This window comes from Pelodiscus sinensis, chromosome 4 (assembly GCF_052426305.1).
Source record: "Pelodiscus sinensis isolate ZL-2025 chromosome 4, ASM5242630v1, whole genome shotgun sequence".
NCBI lineage: Eukaryota > Metazoa > Chordata > Testudines > Trionychidae > Pelodiscus > Pelodiscus sinensis.
In genome coordinates this window covers 106,605,247-106,624,149 of record NC_143055.1, presented here as the reverse complement: position 1 = coordinate 106,624,149, position 18,903 = coordinate 106,605,247, and the positions used below count along the sequence as shown (strand labels likewise).

Below are 18,903 nucleotides of genomic sequence, written 5' to 3'. Positions count from 1 at the left end.
TCCAGAGCTGTGGAATTGATGCTTACCTTCCATTGTAAGGTCCTTTGAAAATGCCGGCTGAGAAGCAGTACTTAAAAGCGAAGTATGACTATTCTCCAGCAAAATAATATGTGTATACACTAAAATTGTATTACAATTAGTTAAACTACATATTAATAGAGATGTAGCCGTGTTAGTCTAGTCTAGCTGAAACAAAAGACAGAAGTATGTAGCACTTTAAAGACTAACAAGATGGTTTATTAGGTGATGAGCTTTCATGGGCCAGACCCAATTCCTCAGATCAAATTGTGGAAGAAAATTGACATGACCATATATACCAAAGATATATATATACCATATGGCTTTGGCTTAATAACAAAATTTTAAAAAAAGTATGGTTTTTTTTATATAGGGCTATGGAAGAATGTGTTTATGTTTCGGTAGTGGAGTTTGTCAGTGGTTTAACTGTGATTCGCTCTGGAAAGGCATCGGTCAAGCAACATTGTGTTTAATGTTAAAAAGTAGAGTTGCAAAATGGACCATTATATATAGCTTTTATGGAAACTCTCGTGTGCTAGGCCAGCAGTTTTCCTCTGAAGATGTGTGGGCTAAGAAGAATAAAATACAGGGTGAGGTGTGGGGACTAATAAAAATGTGGGAAGACCACTGGAACAGTCCATGTGGCTGAGTACATGGTTTGATGGTTAAAGAAGCCCATGTAAAGGGGCTTAAAGGGCACATAGAGTTTGGGAAGAACTCCTTACGAAAGGGGAGACATGCTCAGAAAACTTTAGTAGAAGTTACTGTGACTCTTTCAGTTTTATGGAAGCAAAGGAGCGTACAGTTTCTCAAAGGATTGTTTCCTTTGTTTGAGCATCCCTCCCTTTCACTCAGAGTACTTTTCATGCAGAGAACTGGCCTAGCCCAAATGGCGCCCCAGGCAAGGAATGTCTTTGATGCCCCCTGCCTCCATTTCTTAAGCTTTTGACTATAAAATACCAGAAACATTTTACTTCAATCACTGTTTTCCCTTTTGTTGCTACAGGTTGAACCTCTCTAGTCCAGCACCATTGGGACCTGACCACTGCTGAAACAAGAGAATTTGCCAAAGAAAGGGAGGTCAGTATTGTGTAGCAGCATTACCAACACTTCCACTGCTTACTGAGATCTTAGAAGACATTTAGGAGTAAATTAGAGTGAAATAACAGCACAGAACACTGAGAGCTAGGACTGGTGGCTGTAAACAAACTTTGTGGGACCGTGGGAAACTTGGCCAGTCACATGATAAGTGGATATCCAGTTAACTAAAATCATACTGGATTAAAATTCTTTAATTTTAATATTGCCGGACTAGAGAGTGCCAGACTAGAGAGTTTCAACCTGTAGCAACAAAAATAGCACCCTGAGGTCAACCCTCCAGAAGCCTGACATCCCACACTGTTGCCTGGGTCTCTTGCCCTTAAATCTGGCCTGGAGTGTAATATAAAAATTATGGATAGCGCTTTTTTGAAGTTAAAACTATGATCCTTTAAAAATCCGTTACCAATAAAAATTCCTTTTATGTGCATCTAAAATGTACACATATTCAGAAAGACTAAAGAGACGTGTGTGTGTACAAACATCATAGCAAGGAGCGGGGTATGAAGTGAAAGATACAATAGGAAGACTATAGTTTGATGGCCAAAGAATTGCCTCAGTGGCCCTATAACCACAAATGATAGAGTTATTACCCCAAGAGGTAATATAAGAAAATAAAACACAGAAAAATAATTTATTTGAACCAAAAGTTAACATTTTATTTTGAATATCAATATCCCCCAAAATAAAAATAAAATTCCTTTTATGTAGTGAAATATCCATTTGAAAATGGCAAAATAAAGATATTTCTCTTATTACGCTTTCCTAGTTATTGTACACATTTAATCTTATCTGAATAGCAATCTAGCTTGAGCTGTAATACTCCAAGAAGCCTGAAAGGTATAATGGATTTTGAGAAAGCAGAAAAGTTAATCCGAGCTGCAGGGCGGGTGGGTTTGTTTTTAGGCAGATGGGCCGATTAAAAGCTGCTCAGATTAGGAAGAAGAAGGACTTCTCATTGTGTAAGAGGAATACTTCTGTGTCCAATAGGAACGACTGAAACACATCGACTGGGCTAAATGCAGCATTCCACTCAGATACTGAAGTTTTAGGAAAGGCCCATTACCTCCCAACCTGCAGAACTCACTGTCAAAGCTTATCTAAAGTGTGTTGGCTTAGCTGGTTATTTTGAAACCTCCACGGTGGTTTTGGCTTCCATATTAAAAGAACAACAAACAAACCCTGGACCAAGGCACTGATCCTGCAACTGGTTCCAGGTAGGCATAGGTCCAGTTGCAGGACTGGGATCTTTTTGTCTTTAAATGAACCTAAGATGTGCAGAAATAAAAAAACAGAAAATTATTGAAGATTTCTCCTCATAATTTCTACAGTTCATTTACGAAGGGTAATGTGGCTCAGGATTAATGACTTAAGTGTCTCTAGGGCCTGTGAGGTGTGGAGTAACCTCAACACCCATTGAACTTAGCAGGATTTGGATCTTTAATCACCTTGTTGGACTGGACTTTAAAGCCTGGAACCAAAATCTAGAGAAGTTCATGGATATCTTTCCATCCACTTCAGTGGGCTTCGAATCAGGCCCTGGAGGAGAAAGAGACATCACACCAATGTAGGAGTTCATCATCATCTGTTCAAATTACTTCCTCCATCAAAGCCAGTTTATTACTATACAGAAGGTATACCTGTATATAACTATATTAGACTATTATACGTGGTTCTGAAGTACAGGACAGATATATTAGACTATTATATGTGGTTCTGAAGTACAGGACAGAAAGCAAACAGCAAAACAGAAAGCAAACTTGTTTTGCTACATCACACTGTGCTAATATACTGTATCTGGCACCTGTTCAGAAAGGCTGCTGTTTTCATTGTCACAATCATTTGTGTCTTACATAGTCTGTTACATAAAACTGATCATCAAAAACCAAGAATTTCGCTCACTTGTTTGTCAACTAACACGTTTTCCCAAGAGTTCACTTTATAAGAGAGAAGAAACGTACTGAAATCAAATCATGAGGATTACCAGCTAAAAATAAACCACAGAACAATTCTGAAATTGTCAAAACACTTGAGAGGGACCAGGGAGCCATTGTACTATTAAATACTCCACAAAATGCATAGGGACAAACTATTTCACTGAAGCGTTTTCCACCAGCCGCAGTAGTATAAGCGGTATAGCATACAACGCCTTTACATTAGACTCATTTCTAGAAAAGGTGCTAATCCACATTCTAAACTCTCACATCTGATGTCTTAATTGTAACACTAACCTGCACTCTGATTAGTAAATAGTTTTTATCAGTAACTACAATCTCTTGGAAACAGGACAGGATTGCCTTGTAGTATCTCCCATAACATACACCCTAATCCATGATTTCATCTACTCAGGTTGCTTGTTGAGTGTATTCCATTGACATGACTATATCCTTATTTTGTACGTAAATATGGTTGTTAGTTTACTGTGGCATTCTGCTGGTGGACACCATGTAGTTCTCCTTTGCACCCAGATTAGAATCCTTATGTGCCATCTGAGAGATTGAACACAAAATCATTTGTGACTCTGTTGTACAAATGTTTGTACACATGGGTTATTTTCCCACAGACATAACTGAAAGAGAGTTCAAACTTAAACTACTTTCTGATATTTTATCAGCCAGCTGAAAATATTTTCTTTAAATAGTCACCACATAATATCACTGCTTAGCAAGATCCAAATTCTGCTCTTAGCTGCATGAGTGTAAATTTAGAGTAACTCCACTACCTCCAGTGAAATTATACTGGATTTATACCTATATAAATCAGAACAGAATTTGGCCCCAGAGGGCTGAATTTATAATTGGTTAAACTTCCTTGATTTCAGAAGTCGAAATGAATGCCATAAACTTGTCCTGACAACTGTCATGATTTTATCCTAGGTCTACAATACTTGGTGTTTTTCATACAATCTGAGCTCCCAGAATCATGTGACTGGAGTCATGTGACAATAAAATCTTAAGCTTTCATTGACAAAATATAAGCCTTCATGTTTGTAGAGCAGACGTTGAAACTGTGAGCCTATGAGGCTCAAAATGCTGAAGAGAAAAAAAAAAAAACCTAACACCTTTTAAATCACCATTTTTAGGGCCTGACTCGTACATTTCAAACAGATTGGATTGGCAATACTGTATAAACGTCAGTAGAATTACACCAGGACTGAAACTGCGCCTGTATGTTATTGGGTTAAATGACAGGGGCTGGAATGGGATGTGTGTTTTTTTTTAAATAAAAATAGAAAAACAAAGATTTTTGTATTTGGACTAAATCTAATTTAAAGGAATTGAGAATATCACATTTGAATCCATTAAAACTTCATCAGTAAAAATTCTGTTGTACTGTACTGCAATTTAAATAGGGCATAAGTAAATGAGTCCATGGCATGGCATCAGATAAAGTAAATGACAGTTCAATTTTCAGTAAAGCTATCAATTTACTCAGACATGCTGCCAAATATGATTCCGATCCTGCACTCCATTAATAAGTAGGTCTTATGTAAACAGTCCCATTTATTTTCATGAAAACTTTACTCGCTAGCTGAGTTCCCATTGACTGAGGGGACTTCAGTATGTACTTGGATTACTAGCTCATGCTGAAGTCCTTGCTAACACATCCATGGTAGTCCTTTACTACTGTTATCCATGCTAACTTTAATCTACTTAACATAGATATGTCTACCCATGATATACTCGTAATTGTATTTGCTGTATAAATGTACTCCACGGTGGAGTGAAATTCTGATTTTGTCTAAGTCAATGGCAAAATTCCCAAGATTTCAATCTGGCTCTATATGTTTAAATGCAGTATCATTTGTTGACAGATTAAACACAATGCATAAATATTTTTGGAAAATACTGCAAAGAAATAATTGTTTAAAAAAAAACTATTGCATTATTTTCCCTCTGTTAAACCACTGAGATCAACTCACAATACTTTACATACCTATGATCTAGCTTCTTATTTGTAATGTTTACTGAGCCTTTCCATAAACATAAAAGAAATTAAAATGAATGTATTTTCCTCATTACGCAGACGAAAGAAGTGGCATTATAAGGTAAATATGTTAGCTTCATTCAAGTCAGTGGCAAAACTCCCATTGTTTTCATTGGGGTCAGGATTTCACCCGTAATTTCAAAAGACATGTGGGTTTACTTCCATAACCTCATTTCAGTCTGCATAGAAAGTGATTAGAGACCACAGAAAGAATTGAACATTGGAATGGCACAATCATTGGCTTGTAACTGATGCTTCTGTTCTGACTGAATTTAAGTTTAATTTTGCCTTTTCCATCCTTAATTATTTTCCTTTTGTTCGGTTACTGCTACCTTTAAGCCAGGCTAAAAATTAAGTAGGAGAAAACAGCTCATTGTGGATTATCGTTCTCTACTTCCAAAGCTGTGAAATACCACCATTTGCACATTTAATTGGCTTTGTCTAATAATTCCAGTTATACAGTAGTTCTTTAAGTTAAGCTCACGTCATCTTCATTACTGAATATCACATTTTGCTGTTGGTTGTGTACCATAATATAAGGCCAGAACATCACTAATGCAAATAATACACATGTAAACTTGTTTTTCTGCTTGTTATGGTTATGGTTAGGCCCCCAAGGACTTTCTGATTCTTTTAAGAGCATTCACATAATACGGAATGTAACTTTATTTTTTGTTCTTCTTCACATAGAGACACTTAAAGCCCTTGTCATCTCTCATAGAATATTAAGCAGCTCTGTTTTATGAATGTCAGCACAATTAAAGCCAAAATAATAATAATAATAATAATACTTTGTACTGTACAATCTCAAATTAAAGCAAAAAAGATAATGACAATCTTTTGCATTAGCCAGAAAATGTGATTCTCTTCCACTGGACTTTCTTCTTGTTGACAAGTCACATAATGTGTGTATGGGTCTAGTTGTGTATATTCTATGCAGAACATATTCTGTTCATCTAGTTCTTCTAATTGTTTAGTTCAACTACCAAACTGATTACAATTTAGAATACTACATTAACACATTTAACATCAAGTTTACATACTTGCTTTTTTTAAATACTAGGAACTTGTACATATTTTATTTGGCTTTGTAAGGACTGAAAAATTACAGATAACGCAATCTACTTTTCTTTGAAAGAATATGGCTCTTATCAACTAACTGCCTTTCAGGTGCAGAGTGAAATATCTTTTCTCCTATCTGTAGCTGACTTGAGAACAGGATGTCTTCTTAAGTGGTCAGTAGGATGCTACAAAGCAGATTGTTCTCAATTAAGGATAATTCTCCCTGGACATTATAGTTAAGCTGTTGCAGCAAAATGATTTCATTAGAATAATATTTCTATAGAAGTCTCAAGAAAAACTATTCCAAGTAAGTTTTGTTGTAGTATCTCCACATGACCAGAGGAGGGCACTTTAAACTTCTTTGCACTGCTCATGAAGCAAATGCAGAAACACAGTGTTAGCCAATGTCACATACAGTCCTGCCGAATGCTATTACGGTTGCAGATACCTTTTTCTTAAGTTCACAAAAATATAAAATATGTGCTGTACCACAGGGCCCTATTCTGTAGATAGAGTGTCTGTCTCTAGCTGTCTAAATTTTCTTTTGATTCTTCCCCACTTTCATTTACTTCAGCTGCTGTAATACTGCTGATTAATTTGAGACTCACAGATAATTGTTAAAAAATATTAGGGGGTTCTCATCCTCCACACCCATTACTCTGTTGTTAGCTCCAGGCAATGTAACAGAGATTGATTTAACCCTCTGCCTTATTCTGCTGCAGAAATTCCTTGACTTTGATTGGAAAATGCACTTGGAAAAAGCACTCTCTGAGATATGATATGTATCTCATCAAATTTAAATCTTGAAAAATTACTGCTCCTCTCTGCCTGCTGAAAGCATAGATGTTGCATCCCAAATCTGCATGCACAGCATATCACAGAGTGGAGAAATCAATCTTTTATCAACTCCATTCACTAGTTCAATGACTTTCCATAACAAACATTCAAGATAACCATTCGTTTTTCACATTTGGGCTAAACAGGTCAACCCTTTAGGATAAAGTTTTTAATTTTGTAACTGTACTGGTATCATAGACACAAATAGTTTGTCTGCTCTCTGCTTTGTTTTGTTCAAATTGAATGCAGAAAAAAAGATTAGAAAGGATATAGAAATAATTTTTTTATAAAGGTCTTTCTTCCATCTTTGGGGAAGCACAAGGCTTATTTCTCCCCTGCAAAATGTTATTTTCCTTCCTTTTTCAGAGCTGACAGGTACAAGAAGGAAGATGTCTTTCCTCAGCAGTCGTCAGAGATGGAGTAGAATTCAGTGAGTCCTCACCATGATAGGATCATAAACTTACTGGTTTAAACCAACCTAGCTGTCCCTAAGCTGCCGAGGTTTAGCTGCACCATTCATGTTTCCTTGTGCCATTTTGTTTTGTTTGTTTTTCTTTTGTTTTTCTTGATGACCCTGAGCTATGGCTTCTGTCTTGTTTTATACCACTAATCAGCCTTCCTTGCTTTTCTGGTTTTGCCGATGTAGGCCTCAAAGAAGAAATGGCAGAATAACACGAAATAGCTGAGGTACATGAGAGAAGACCAGATGATGTTCTGAACATGGGAGTGGCACTGCCCCTGTTGCATCCAGGAGAAGACCAGGTAATTAACTACACAACCAATCAACATCTGAGTGATCTGTGATAAGGTGATGAACATGGCAAACTTGCGTGAGACTCGGAAGCCAGCAGCCCGCAAGGCGTAGTAAGAGTACATAACAGCGTGCACTCCATAGTTCATGGTCATAAACCAGCCACCGCCAGCCACCATGTCCTTGTAAGAGTACCAAGAATAAAGCAGCACCGTAATGTGGTGGTACCAGTGCAGGAAGATGAGCTTCTGTTTCCTAAGAATAATGAATATTGTATCTCCTGTAAGAGAGAAGATGGGAGGGAGGTATCAGAAGCGAATCAAACTACTTTGTAATTCTTGTGTTTCTGTCACATCTTTTCCTTTGAAAATGGTGGGACATTATTTAGATTATAGCATTTTGGGGCACTGATGAAAAACTCAGCTCCAACCACCCCTATACTCAAGGCTTTATTGGAGTTTAGAAGCTACTTCTATATTCATGCCCAGAGTCAGGTGTTACCCAGGTCCCTTTATCTTAATGATGTGGAACCAAAAGTTGAGGTCTGAAAAAACACATAGGATCCAATCTTTGTGATATGGGCAACTGCTCTTTCAAAATGCCCATCACTTAATTTAGAAACATTCTCTGCTCAGGAGGTAATATCTGGTGGTATCTCATAAGGACTGTATTTTTGACTCGTGCTTTTATGTTTTGAACACAAGCAATGTCCATTTGTCCAGTGCAACGGCAGGAAACAGTGGTATTTAACAGACACCAGGAAATCATATTTAACAAACCAAAACCTAACTATAGTAAGTGAAGACTGACTATGTGCTGTTCTGGAGATTATAAGCACAAATATTCAAGTCAATATTTTCAAACCCATGTGCCTAAAATTAGGTCCTGATCATATATTTAGGCACACGGATTAAAGTGTCTGATTTCTAACCCCTGCTCACAGTAATGTCAATGAGAATGGTAGCAACTTAGCCTTTTTTGAACTAGGTGCCTAAATATGGATGTAGGTGTCCAAATTTAGACAACCCTCCCCCCAAAATTTGAATATTTCAATCAAAGAGCACAAAGACTTTGTATCACTTTATCCTGGCATATGTGACAAATTGAAGATGATTCCTTATGGGACCTATCCTCCCCTGTGTGTGTTGTCCAGTGGGATTACAGAATCAGGCCATGAGAATTTACACCTGGCAGTGACAATCCTGGGTGACTGAGGGAAGAGTTTGTGCCATTGTGTTCTCACCAATAAATATCTAGACCCCTGTGGTTCTGAGTGTTAATATAAATGTGAACAGGAGCGACTAGTCTAAAAAAAATTTTGTAATCAAGGTCTGATTCTGTAAATATAAAAAAAATGGTTAAATGTACACAACTTCGGAATTTATATAAAGAATATTATGACTTGAACAAATTATTGTCAAATCTCACACAGTTGGTCTGCACAAAGGTCATTTACAAAAGAAAGTAAGTCTACATGCTAAAGGCCTTAGGTTTTTCCATCCATGCAAAGAGGATTTTTTGGACGTAACTGCTATTACTTTATTATTAAAAGGACTGTAGTGGCTGGGGAGTGAGGGTGGGATATAGCATAAAATAATGAGTACAGTCAAGAATTTCAAAATAATTAGTGATTTTGCATGCCTCATTTTTTTTTTGACTGTCCAACTTGGGACACCTGCTATAGGACTGGACTTCAGGGGCTTGTGCTCAGCAATTTCTGTAAATAAGGTCAATTTAAGATGCCTCAAAAACCTGAGGCAGCCAAATCACTACCTATATTTGAGAATCTTGGTTGCAGCTTTCACTGAAACTTAACTCAGAGCTCCTACCCAAAGAGGTCTGAGGTTTTGGGGAAAATTTCTGGGAATTTTTAGGGTTTTCATTTTCACACATTTCTGTACTGTCTGCTTGTGGCTTGACTAAATGTACTCAGTAGTGAAAATCACAGAAAGTCTGTGGTCTGTTTCTAGCCAATCTGGAGCCAGAAGTACCAAACATTGGAAGGAAGGGCCTGCTGTCATGAGAGGTTCAACTCATTTTTTAAGACTAAGGTCAATAAATTCTGTTCTCAGTCACATATATCTATGTAATGAGCTCCATTAATGGCACTGAAGTTATTTTAGATTGAATGACTAGTATGACAACATTGGGCTCCACCAGTTCAAACAGTTTGAATATGTATCTGAATAGTTGATACTTGTGCAAGTTGTAGCTGAACCAGCTACAATTTGTACCACTGGTGGGAGGTGAGGTGGGGGGATGGGGTGCAAGTGTGGATACTTCCTGGTTTTAGAGATAAAATGGGGTAATTCTGAAATATCTCAAATCCCTTTTTCCAAATTCTCATGGTACTGCTGCAAAAATATGTTGTAGTCTTTCCACTTAGGCTATGTCTAAACTACAAGGTTTTTGCGCAAAAACTGACGGAGCGTCCACAACTTAAGCGCATTTTTGTGCAAAAAAAAAAAAATACAGTAAATTGACAGGACAGAGAGCTTTTGCCGGTAGAGTTATTCCTATCCCCATGAGAAATAACTTCTTTTTGCGCTACAGCTCTTGAGCAAAAAGGCACATGTGGATGCTCCGCAAGGATTTCTTGCGTAAAAAGAGCCTATCAGAAAAATCACAGGTGCTCTGATGGCCATTCTGATAGTGGCAATCAGAGCTTTCTTGTGCAAGAGCATCCATGCAGTGTGGACACTCTCTTGCGCAAAAGCACATCACTTTTGCGATGCACTTTTGAGGTGTAGATATGCTTTTGTGCAAGAAGTTTTTGTGGAAGATCTCTTCTGCAAAAAGCTTTTTGCGCAAAACCCTGCAGTGTAGACAAAGCCTTATTGTTTCTTTCTCTTCCCGCTGTTTGCCACCCCCCACACTCATCTTAATTATTTTATTCATAAATGTACACTTTTATTATAGACTGTGATTAATAGTGGAGAAAGTGTCAGGTTTGAAAACAAAGTGTGTTCTTATGCACGTATGTCTTTGGAAAATCAAAATGATAAACATTAGTGATGGGGGCAACTGAATCTATGCCTTACATATGAAGGCTGCAGTTGGGCACATGGTTTGCTTCATTGACTGTAGGAATGCTGAGTCACATTTGTTAGAACCTAGACTATTAGCAGATAGTTTCCGATTTTAATAAAACCAGATGCAAAGTGGATTCTGATGTAATTCAAACAGTAAGAAACCAAAAAGTTTGAAACAGCAAGAAGGGGGCAGTGTCTCCTTCTCGGGCTGAAAAATTGCTTATCTAAAATCCACTGAACTGAGTTTTGCTGTTAAACTGCCAGAATAGGTTTGTTTTTCATCTGTATTTAGTGAATTGGGCAGCTCTGTGAGGTTTCAGTAACCTGCACCCTCAAAAGTGAACACAGGAGGGCTGCTGAAAGTCTCTTACTTTTCATTAAGATCATTCTCTTTCATACTGAGAGGTCCTGTGAGACACAAACATACAGGCTGCATACTAAACATACTTTACCAAGTATAAAAGGTCTCAGAGGGGTATCTGTGTTAGTCTATAACTGTGAAAACAGTGAACAGCCTTGTGGCACCTTAGAGACTAACGACTACTTGTTGTTTCTACTAAGTATGTACTTTATAGCCACCTTGCAAAAACTGTGGCAGAGAAAAACCATTTACAAAATCTATTCCAAGATGCAGGATGCATCCGAGGGTGGGCAGAAGAACTACAATATTAAGCAAACTGCCAGCTAGGGTTCTGGTGTATTTGGAGAGTGGGGGGAAGACTGTGTACAGACACAAAGGACAAATAAAACAGAACGGAGGCAGAATGAGACCTGAAGCCTCTTGCTTCCAGATGTTCCAGCTGGATGTCATTGTGTGTAGCTTTCAGATTTGCATACAGTAAGGCTGATGCTGAGTGACACTGCAGATCACTCTACTAGGCTACGTCTACACTGGCATGATTTTCCGAAAATGCTTTTAACGGAAAACTTTTCCATTAAAAGCATTTTTGGAAAAGCACGTCTAGATTGGCAGGATGCTTTTCTGCAAAAGCACTTTTTGCGGAAAAGCGTCCGTGGCCAATCTAGACGCGGTTTCCCGCAAAAAAGCCCTGATCGCCATTTTCGCGATCGGGGCTTTTTTGCAGAAAACAGTACTGTGCTGTTTACACTGGCCCTCTTGCGCAAATGATTTGCGCAAGAGGGCTTTTGCCCGAACAGGAGCAGCACAGTATTTCCGCAAGAACACTGACGATCTTACATGAGATCGTCAGTGTTCTTGTGGAAATTCAAGTGGCCAGTGTAGACAGCTGGCAAGTTTTTCCGCAAAATCAAATGATTTTGCGGAAAAACTTGCCAGTCTAGACACAGCCCTAATGTTTATCTGTAATCACTCACAGTTTCTGACATGGGGCATCCTGTTCACTCTGAAAGTGAATTTTTTGTACATGGTTATATATGGGAGATAAGGTTAGGGAGGAATCCAGTGTCTCATACTAGATTGGGTACTGGTCCAGGACTTGTCCTCATGTAATCAGTCAAAGTACAGTGATAAACCTAAGGCTGCAACTTTCCCTTGACACTTGATACAGTCAGTATATTTATTCTTAGCTACTGAACCTGTGAACTCCAGAGCTAAACCGAGAATCTTAGCAGCCTGAGGTTAAGGACCTTAGCTGACAGCTCTAAGAGATTCATCTCTGCTGTAGGCAAGAATGGGAGAGAGGGGGAGGATGCTGAACAATGGGTTACATCAGATTTTCTTGACCTGGAGACCAATATGTAGGGGGTGTTCCTGAGCCACCAGCTGCACAAAGTTCAATAGCCCCAGGTACCTGGACCTAAAATAATTTCTATTTCCAGTGGGTACTTCTTGAGTCCCTTCCCCACTCCCAATTCTTAGTGATTCTAGGTGGCTTTTGGGTACTTCCACATGGCTATATAGAACCTTCTCCTTATACTTCAGCCTGGATAACCTTTTCTGGCTGCACATTCTGATAATTCCTGTTAAACTTTTTTTATTCTGAACAAATTGCATCAGGCCTATGGACTTGATTCTGCTGATATAAGTGAAGTATAATTCCACTGATGTCAATGCTATTTTACTGGTGAAAAGTTCATATCAGAGGATGAATCAGGCCTTAAGTGTATCTGTATGTTGACTGTAGTTCAATTACAATTAAGACATCGTGGTTGTTAGCACAGTGGCAGACATCCAGCCCTGGTCAGTAGCAGTTTAGTGAGTTTAACAAGTGCTAAATTTAGAAATAGGGGACACGGCCAAACTAATTTGCAGAAGGCCTGAGTCTATGATCATGAACGCGAAGAAATGAAGTTTCCAGTGCCCTGGCTGGTACAACCATTAAATAAAGCTTCAGGGGGTAGTCAAGTTAGTCTGTACAGGATAAACTTAAAAAAACTACATATGGTTTGGTAGCACTTTATAGATTAACAAAACATGTAGATGGAATCATGAGCTTTCGTGGGCACAGCCCACTTCTTCAGATGAGTTTGACTCCGGTCATCTGAAGAAGTGGGTTGTGCCCACGAAAGCTCATGATACCATCTACATGTTTTGTTAAGTCTATAAAGTGCTAATACACCATTTGTTGTTCATTAGATAAAGGTTTATTTATCTCTAGATAAGGTGATAGGAGAAACAAGGATCCCTATGAAGAGATACATAAAAAACAATACAATGTGGGCTTATTTGACACTTCCAGTCACCTCCTGAGGGAGAGGAGATTGCCTCAGCATGAATGTTATGCTTAATCAGCAGGAGAAGGGAGCAGATAACACTAGGTAACTCCCGCTTCTACTATGAACTGCTAATAGGTTGTCCCTAACCCTAGCACAGATGTACAAATAAAGTGGGGAAAACAAAGGCACAAAAGGTCTCTCAGCTTCTTTTCATACGCTCCAAAAAGTCAAAGAGAAATAAGGTGCCCTGAGTTTGAGGGAGCACCGAGACTGCTCTGTCCATTGCCCCAAGAGCTCCAGAGAGGGGGCTAGGAGGAACAGGGCCATGAGCCTACTTAACCTCCACAATGACCCATGGAGGAATTGTGCGCCAGGAAGGAACAGGCTGTACCATCCCCAGGGTACCGGAGAGCTACAGGAGGGGAACAATGTGTGGGCTTCATTTGGTTCTAAAATGTCCCCAGCTCGTAGCTATGGCTAAATGCCATGGGTTAGCTCCAGGGCATGAGTGCACTAAGCAAAAGCCATAGTTTACCTAAACTAAATCAAAACTGCTAAAAACTAAGGTGACATGGCCTGAGGGGCTTGTGAATCATCTTGGACAACTTTAAACTGCTCTAATCTTAGCATAATTGGGCTTAAAAGTTAGCAACTGAGAAATATGGGGGGTGGGTTGGCTTTTTTATTTACAAGCCCAAAAAGAAGTTTTCAGCAGCACTGAATGGTCTTGCACGTTTTTTTGCAAAAACTCTTTTGCCCAAAATGTGCACAGTAGGCCAAAAAAAAAAAAAAAAAAAAAAAAGGAGAGCAGGTACTCACCTAATTCAGGTGCTTTGCTTAGTACAAAGGCATAAGCCCAGAATTTGCTGACAGGTCCATTGTAAAAACTCTGGTCACACACTGACTGCTTCAGGCCTTTGGTCATCAGAATGTACAGCATGTAAGCACCAGTTCGGACAGCACCAAATATACTTCAGAATAGAGAGAAAAAATAAAGAACATTCAGTAGTTACTCAATACCTAAATTTAATCACTTCAAATCATTATAGTAAAAACCCAGCAGTGTTCTTAATTATTAGCTGTTTGGGGCCAAATATTCATGTTGATTCATGTGCAGAGCTGGAGTAACTTCACTGCCTTTAAGAAGTGACTCTGAATGTACAGAGTAAGTGGAGAATATCTGCTTTTTTATCGGACTAAAATAAAGCTACCAGTGGCATTCTGCTACAGTCATGTCAGCTCCCTTCTTTCAGTCCTAGGGAAATGCTATTTCAGGTATCAAGAGTATCTGGGAATGTGCAATAGCTCTGAGTGTGTGCAGTATACAGACTTTCGATCTGCTAGCTGGGAATCTTCACTACCCACAAGTGGTGAGTTTAACAGCAGCTGGAATATTTTATTGTTATAAACTCCCTCCTCTGGGTTTTTCAGTGTGTTCTGTTTGTTCTCTAGGCCCCAATCCTGCAAGGAATTTCATGCAGGCAGAATCCTCTACTCCAGCCAGAATGCCACAGACCTCAGAGGAGAACCTGCTTTAAGAGAGGAGCTTAAGCTTATGAACTCTTTTGATAGATGCTCTGGCTGGCTTCATTTTGTGTGTCATACACCACCTGGCTCACTGTTTGCTTTTAAGTCATTGCTAACAGAGGATCCGACACGGAGAAACTAGATGAATTCATTTCATGAGACTCACAAATCACCCTCCTTTCCTTCAATCTGTCTGGACAGAAAGCTACGTTGTGTTCTGTAAATGAGCTACTTTAGAATGTACAGTATGGCATTAATGAGTGTCATTCACTGAGAAGATGGTTTCAGATTACAAGTACAGGTGGCACTGCTGAGACAGTTTCGCTACAGCAACACCCTCTGTACCATCATCTAGTAGCTAGCAGGTGTCCACTTTCCAGTCTCTAGCTGTTGGCTCAGTAACCACAAGGATCAAAGGCCATTCCGTGGGTAAACCACGGGTGCATTACACTCCAGCTTGAAAACCGAATGTGGAGAGACTCAAAGGCTTCTTTCTCACCCTGCAGCAGTAGCACAGCCTGGGCCTGGTAAGGAGACTTGCCTCACTTGCTAAGTTACAAGAACACTCATGCTTGCTGGTTTACTGAGTGGCTCACTGATGTTTCTCAAGTCAGCCTTTGAGGAACCCTAAATAACACAAGCAGCCTGAAGAAAGTTCAGGCTGTTCACCATCTGAACGCTCAGAAATGCAGAATTAATCACACTGGATCACTGAGCCCCACCACTACCCCGCACCACTGTGGCCAATGCTGCCCCGCACCTCCGCGGCCAATGCTTCCCCACACCACGATGGCCAACGCTGCCCCGCACTACCATGGCCAATGCTGCCCCGCACTACCACAGCCAATGCTGCCCCGCACCACCGTGGCCAATGCTGCCCCACTCTGCTGTTCTTCATGGATGCCTTGAATGACCTCAGCCAATGCTACCTCACGCTGTTGTGCACCATCGCTGCCTTGCATCATCTCTCTGCATTCTTCAGGTCCTCTGTTGTCCCACAGCACCATGCCCCATCATTTCTCAGCTTAACTGTCCTGCATCACAGCCCCACTTTCTACCTCACATCACCATGCCCTGGATTGCCTCTTCCATCACTGTGCCCATTACCAGAGTCTTACACCACGGTGCCCAATCACTGGTTTGTGATTCTGCTCCCATCGCTGTTGCACATCATCAACTCCATTGGTTCTCTCCAGCTCGGTGCCCCTTCACTGCACGGGAGCATTTTCTCCAATACTTCAACCCCCCACCACTGCCCTCCATTACCTTCTCCATCACAGCCTTATATCACTGTGCCCCCATCACCGCTATGTTACTACGCCCATCACATCCTCCACTGTCCCGCATCACTGTGACCCATCACTGCTCCGCATTCACTGCCTGGCCCATGTCTGCCACTCACCGCCTGGTTCCCTATCATGGACACGCACATGACAGGAAGAGGGGTGGCGTGATGGCTTTGACTGTTGAAATGTATGCATATACGCAATACATAATCATCACACATGCAAAAAAAAGAGGAAATGAGATGCGCATTTTAACAGAGTGGGTAATCATCCATTGGGACAGCCCACTTAGAGTCCTGGTGGATTCTCCATCACTTTCAGGCTTTAAATCATGACTGGAGCTTGCCTGAGATATGCTTGAGCTCAAACAGAAGTTATGGGGTCAAGGGAAAAATTTCTAGTTGAATTTTTATGACCTGTGTTACACAGGTCAGGCTAGATGATTTTAAGGCCAGAAGGGACCATTATAATCTGTGAATTCTATTACTGTAGATCTTTATATCATGTGTGTAAAGCCTCTGGATTGCCAGACCTACACCATTAACAGGCATGCTGTATATTGATCATTGCAGGCCAGCAAAACACCATCCCCACCCTCACCACCCTAGACAACATTTCACAAGAACACTGTGCCACACAGTACAATGGATTTTATCTTCCTGTGGAGTATCAAGTACTGGGCTCTTAAGTTCTACTCTAAATGGAGGGAAATGTTGCTTCCTGGTGCCTGCCGATCATCTTACGTCTTGAAGCATGAGGTTTGGGTATTCTATTTTAGTATCTATAACTACATGTGTTATTAACATACAAGTTAACCTGTTCTTCTGAAACAACGAGTAGTTCTGTGGCAGTTTAGAGACTAACAACAATATATGTAGAGAGAGAATCATGAGCTTTCGGGGTAAAACCCACTTCATTAGATGAACAAGGTTCATTGTGTGATACAAAGGTGATAGCATCATTTGTATTGCAATAGCTCTCATGATCCCCACTCATGGGCCAGGATCACATTGTGTTAGGTGCTATGTAAGCACAGACCAAAAACATCTCCATCCTCAGCATCTACCTGGACCGCATGATCTCTCTTCTGTGTAAGATTGCTTTCTTGTATAAACTTTTTCCCAACATGCTTTTCTCATAGCTTCCTGGGGCCGACCCTTTAACTTTAGCAGAGACAGCCAAGTGCATCCTTAAAACAGCTATATTGAAACTGAGTGCTCCTGGCTGTATCTCCGATTCTTCTAGCTTGTCAGTATTGCTAACTCATATTATGCTTTCCTTTTTTCAGTCCCAAGAAGACAGCATAGTCTCAGCTATTTGAACTGTTGATTTCCTGTAGTAATGAACAACTCCACAGGTTAACCGGGATGGCTGTGTTACTGTTCTTTCATTTAGGAGTTGGGTGAGAAAGCAGTGTTTAGTTGGATCAGATCGAGTATGTCTTGGATGCGCAGTGCCAAGCAATCTAATGTCGGCATGGAAGCAGTTGATGACATTAAAATAAAATGCATAGAAAAAATATGAGAGAAATATCCTGTATTATAAAGTCAAATAGTTGCAAGCAACATGATGTTCATTGCACTTTTGAAATAATCATGTTTTTAAAACATTTGCAAATCAAATGGATTTCTGAATCATGAATTTAAACGCAGATCAGATTAGTGTCTGTCTAAAATAACAGACCAAATTCTGACTGAGCTAAAATTGGTGTAAATCTGGAAACCCAAGTAGCTACTCTAGATTTATATCTAGGTAACAGAGCAAAATCTGGCTTATAGTACACTGATCAGTTCCCTGTCTTAGTGTGTGTGTATTCCCAATTACACTAGAAGGCTAGATAGGGATAACAGCAATCTCAAGGGAGGACTCAAATCTATCAACACAGTCAGTGTCAAATCTTCATATCGGAAATTGGCTACTTTGAACTCTGGATCACGAAGAAGCAAATTTCAGAATCTGAAGACTACAAATCTGTGATATTACATGCACAATGCATTGAGTTCATAACTAACATGAACGGAATTGGGCCCATATAAATCAATTTGGCCCTACCTCCTTGTGTTCTAAGAGACACTGCCAGTTTCTTTTTTAAATACATAAAACACATTGTTGACAGAAAACCCTTGAAATATAAAAGTTTTTTTAAAAAGTCCTTTAAGATGTTTATAAAGGTTTTCGGCTCTCCTACTGATATTTATAAAGGCAACAGAGAAGCTTCTTTCAAAATGTTTTATATTTGCTATACCCTTTTGAAGTTGGATCCCAAAATACCTGAGACCAGCTTTTGTTTGAAAGTGTACCATTGAGAAGTACAGGGAACAAATTCAACCATGGCATAATTGGAAACAACTTCCATTTGTTTCTGCAGGACTTGTACCAGCTTATGCCAAGGATAAATATAGTCCCTGATCTTCACAGCCTTTAGAATAATGGTCCTTTTCTTGTTTATTACAGAACAAGATTTTCCACAGATCTGAGATAAGGTTAGCACAAAGCTGCTGTTGAGAAACAAGTATTCCCTTGAAATGCATAAGCAATGCATACTGTAGGAGAGTCTGCAACAGAAATTGCAGAGGTCCTACAAACAGCTCCTCTCATTGCATAACCTTAATTCAGCTCTAGAACTTGGACCGTCCTGTGTGTTGTACGATTTCCGGGGTGGGAGGTA

General features: G+C 39.7%; 1 protein-coding gene across 6 annotated transcripts in view; it reads right to left on the bottom strand.

Annotated features, from left to right (window-relative positions):
- Positions 1 to 1,749: 1,749 nt before the first annotated feature.
- ELOVL6 (ELOVL fatty acid elongase 6) overlaps positions 1,750 to 18,903 on the bottom strand; it is a 112,555-nt gene continuing 95,401 nt past the window's right edge. For all 6 annotated transcript variants that reach the window (XM_089778046.1, XM_006119277.5, XM_006119276.5 and 3 more), the window contains 2 exons: positions 14,242 to 14,393; positions 1,750 to 8,033 (listed from right to left, as the gene is read on the bottom strand). In XM_089778046.1, coding sequence (XP_089634172.1) covers positions 7,609 to 8,033; positions 14,242 to 14,393 — 577 coding nt within the window. In that variant the 3' untranslated portion in view covers positions 1,750 to 7,608. The remainder of the gene's footprint in view (positions 8,034 to 14,241; positions 14,394 to 18,903) is intronic.